This window comes from Octodon degus, unplaced genomic scaffold (assembly GCF_000260255.1).
Source record: "Octodon degus isolate 3935 unplaced genomic scaffold, OctDeg1.0 scaffold00003, whole genome shotgun sequence".
In the NCBI taxonomy this organism is placed as follows: domain Eukaryota; kingdom Metazoa; phylum Chordata; class Mammalia; order Rodentia; family Octodontidae; genus Octodon; species Octodon degus.
In genome coordinates this window covers 11940317-11942873 of record NW_004524579.1, presented here as the reverse complement: position 1 = coordinate 11942873, position 2557 = coordinate 11940317, and the positions used below count along the sequence as shown (strand labels likewise).

Below are 2557 nucleotides of genomic sequence, written 5' to 3'. Positions count from 1 at the left end.
TATATATTGTCTGTCTCTAGGAATTGCCCTTTGTTCATGGCTGTTATAAGCATGGTCTTTGCTCTTTTGTAGTGCTGTTGAGTATAGGACTAAACACAGCACTGAACAGTAGGCACTTAATAAATACTGATTGTGTTATTTGCTTAAAAAAATTACAGTGCAGTCTGTTTTATTTGTGGAAAGTATGTTCCTAAAACTGGTAAGACATAATTGTCTTTTATACAGTAGCAAGAAATAGACCAGGTAGCAAAAGTTAGAGTCTTGCTTCTCGGCTGCTGTAAGAAGTGAGTGGATTGAATTACAGTATTTTACATAATAATTTATTTTATTTCTATAATTTTAGATGACAAGAGCACTTTTGAAGAAGCATGTCCATATTGTTTCCAGTTGTTAGTACTAGATAACTCTCGAGTGCGCCTCAAACCCAAGGCCAAATTGACACCCAGAGTACAGAAACTTCTTAATCGTGAAGCTAGAAATCATACTCTCAGTTTTAAAGAAGCAAAAATTGTGAAGAAGTACAGAGAGTCCAAAAATGTATTGGTAAGATTTTAATTCCAGTATATATGGATAATTTTACATTTTTTTCACTTGAAGAATCAGCCTATCTGTAACTTAGACTTACAACAATACATTTGGGTTATTGATATACATAATTTTTTCCCTAGTGATTGTTTCATCAAGAGTACAGCTTTTAAAAAATGTTTTCATAATTAACCTAAAACTAAATACCTCTCAAGTTCTCAGATCTCATTGAGCACAATTATTTTCATAAATTTGATAATTTCTTGAGTTGGCCAGTATGACTATACTTGAATTGCAGTTACTAATTTTCAGTTACTGTTCCCTCCCTTTACACAGCTGTACTTTTATGTATGGTAACCAGTCAGTGTGTAGTTACTTATATGCCAAACAAAGGTATGTGTTCATTAAGCATTTATTAAGAGTCTTTTGTACCACACAATAGTTAGTAGCAGAGATATAAAATAAAATCAGATTACCTGTAGATGACTAAATGGAAACCAGTATCAGATACATTTTGACAAATATATTTAACAACTGTTCATGTGCCTGCTGTTTGGCAGGCAATGTGCTGCGTGCCAGACATTATGACAGCTTAGATCTAGTCTAAAATTATAATTAATAACTAGGATTGAAAATTGCCATTTCAGCTGGCCATGGTAGTGCACCTCAGTAATCCCAGCTCTTGGGAGGCTGAGGCAGGAGGATCACCACAAGTTTGAGACCAGGCTGGGCCACATAGTGAATTCAAGGCTAGCCTGAACTACATAGTGGGTTTTGCCTCATTAATCAAAACAGAAAAAAATTGCCATATTTAGGAGTTTATTAATTCCCATATTGGATAGGTAAGTCCTATATATTTTGTTGTGTCATAAAATTGAATGCTTAAGGAGTAAGAAGGAAGTAATAGAATATTGAAATAAATATAAATCACTTTCTTGTAAGAAAATTTCTATTTGGAAAATGTCCCTAAATGAGAAGATAAATTGTCTTCCAGTATTTTGCCTTTATGAAGGTTGTATTTTTTAAACAGATCAGCTAGAAGGGTGACAGGAGTATCTTACTCTTTAATATATGTATGGCTGCTGAGGTCTAGTCTCAACTTCGAGGGAACACCAGTCTGAGGAGAGAGGGAAGTGGGCAATGAATAAGAAAGACTCAGAGAAGCAGTGGGGTTAGGAGGGATGAATGGTGTATCTCTTCAACCCAGGACAAAATCAGCCTTTATTTATCCATGAGTGATTATAGAGGCTTTCTTTATGCAAGATTAATAGATGTGGTTTTTCATCTCTAAGTGAAAAACAGTTTAAAATTTGATTAATATGAGTGTACAGTACAAACTGAGTAGTCATGGAAATTTAATCAACCATTGTTCTTTCTGTTCTATTTTCTGACCTACCAAAACTCAGCTCTTCAGGGTACTTTCTCAATACCTCAAGATCTTGACTCTAAACTTCCTTGTTGTTGTTAAGTATTCTTGGCTTAGGCTTGTCCCTTTCTGCAGGTTTACAAGGTAGGAGGCATGGAGTCAACCTCTGTAAGAACTTTATGTACTTGATTAAGTTATGCCAAAACCCTAGGTGATTAATTGTGCTCGCTCTTTCATGTGTGCCATAAGCCTAATAATCCCCAGGGGGCTTGTGGAGACACATCCATATGAAGCTCTGCTTTGCAGATTCTCCAAACTTGATGTGACTTTGTCAGAGGTCAAATGTTGGATGGTTCTCCGTATATGGCCTGTTTCCAAAAAGTGTAAATAAAGCAATGTAGGTATTTGATATATGCAAATCATCCATTTATATATGCTGATGAACATCTGAATATTTCTCACCTAAGCTAGTATATATATTCTGCTGAGGCATAGGCTAAATTCTGAGATAATGGGAGTGAGATATGGAGAAGAAAAGCATTTAGGTAGACAGTGGATTCTTTTTTTTTTTTAAATTTTTTTTTTTAATTTTATTTATTTGTGTGTGTGTGTATGTGTGTGTGTGTGTGTGTGGCCAGCTCAGCCCACCAGGGGGCGGGGTGGCTG

General features: G+C 35.5%; 1 protein-coding gene across 1 annotated transcript in view; it reads left to right on the top strand.

The window, feature by feature from the left end:
* CUNH18orf21 (chromosome unknown C18orf21 homolog) overlaps positions 1–2557 on the top strand; it is a gene marked incomplete at its 5' end in the record, with an annotated part of 28815 nt that overhangs the window by 1689 nt on the left and 24569 nt on the right. Inside the window, one exon of the mRNA XM_023713482.1 lies at positions 344–543. Within this exon, the coding sequence (XP_023569250.1) occupies positions 344–543 (200 nt within the window). The remainder of the gene's footprint in view (positions 1–343; positions 544–2557) is intronic.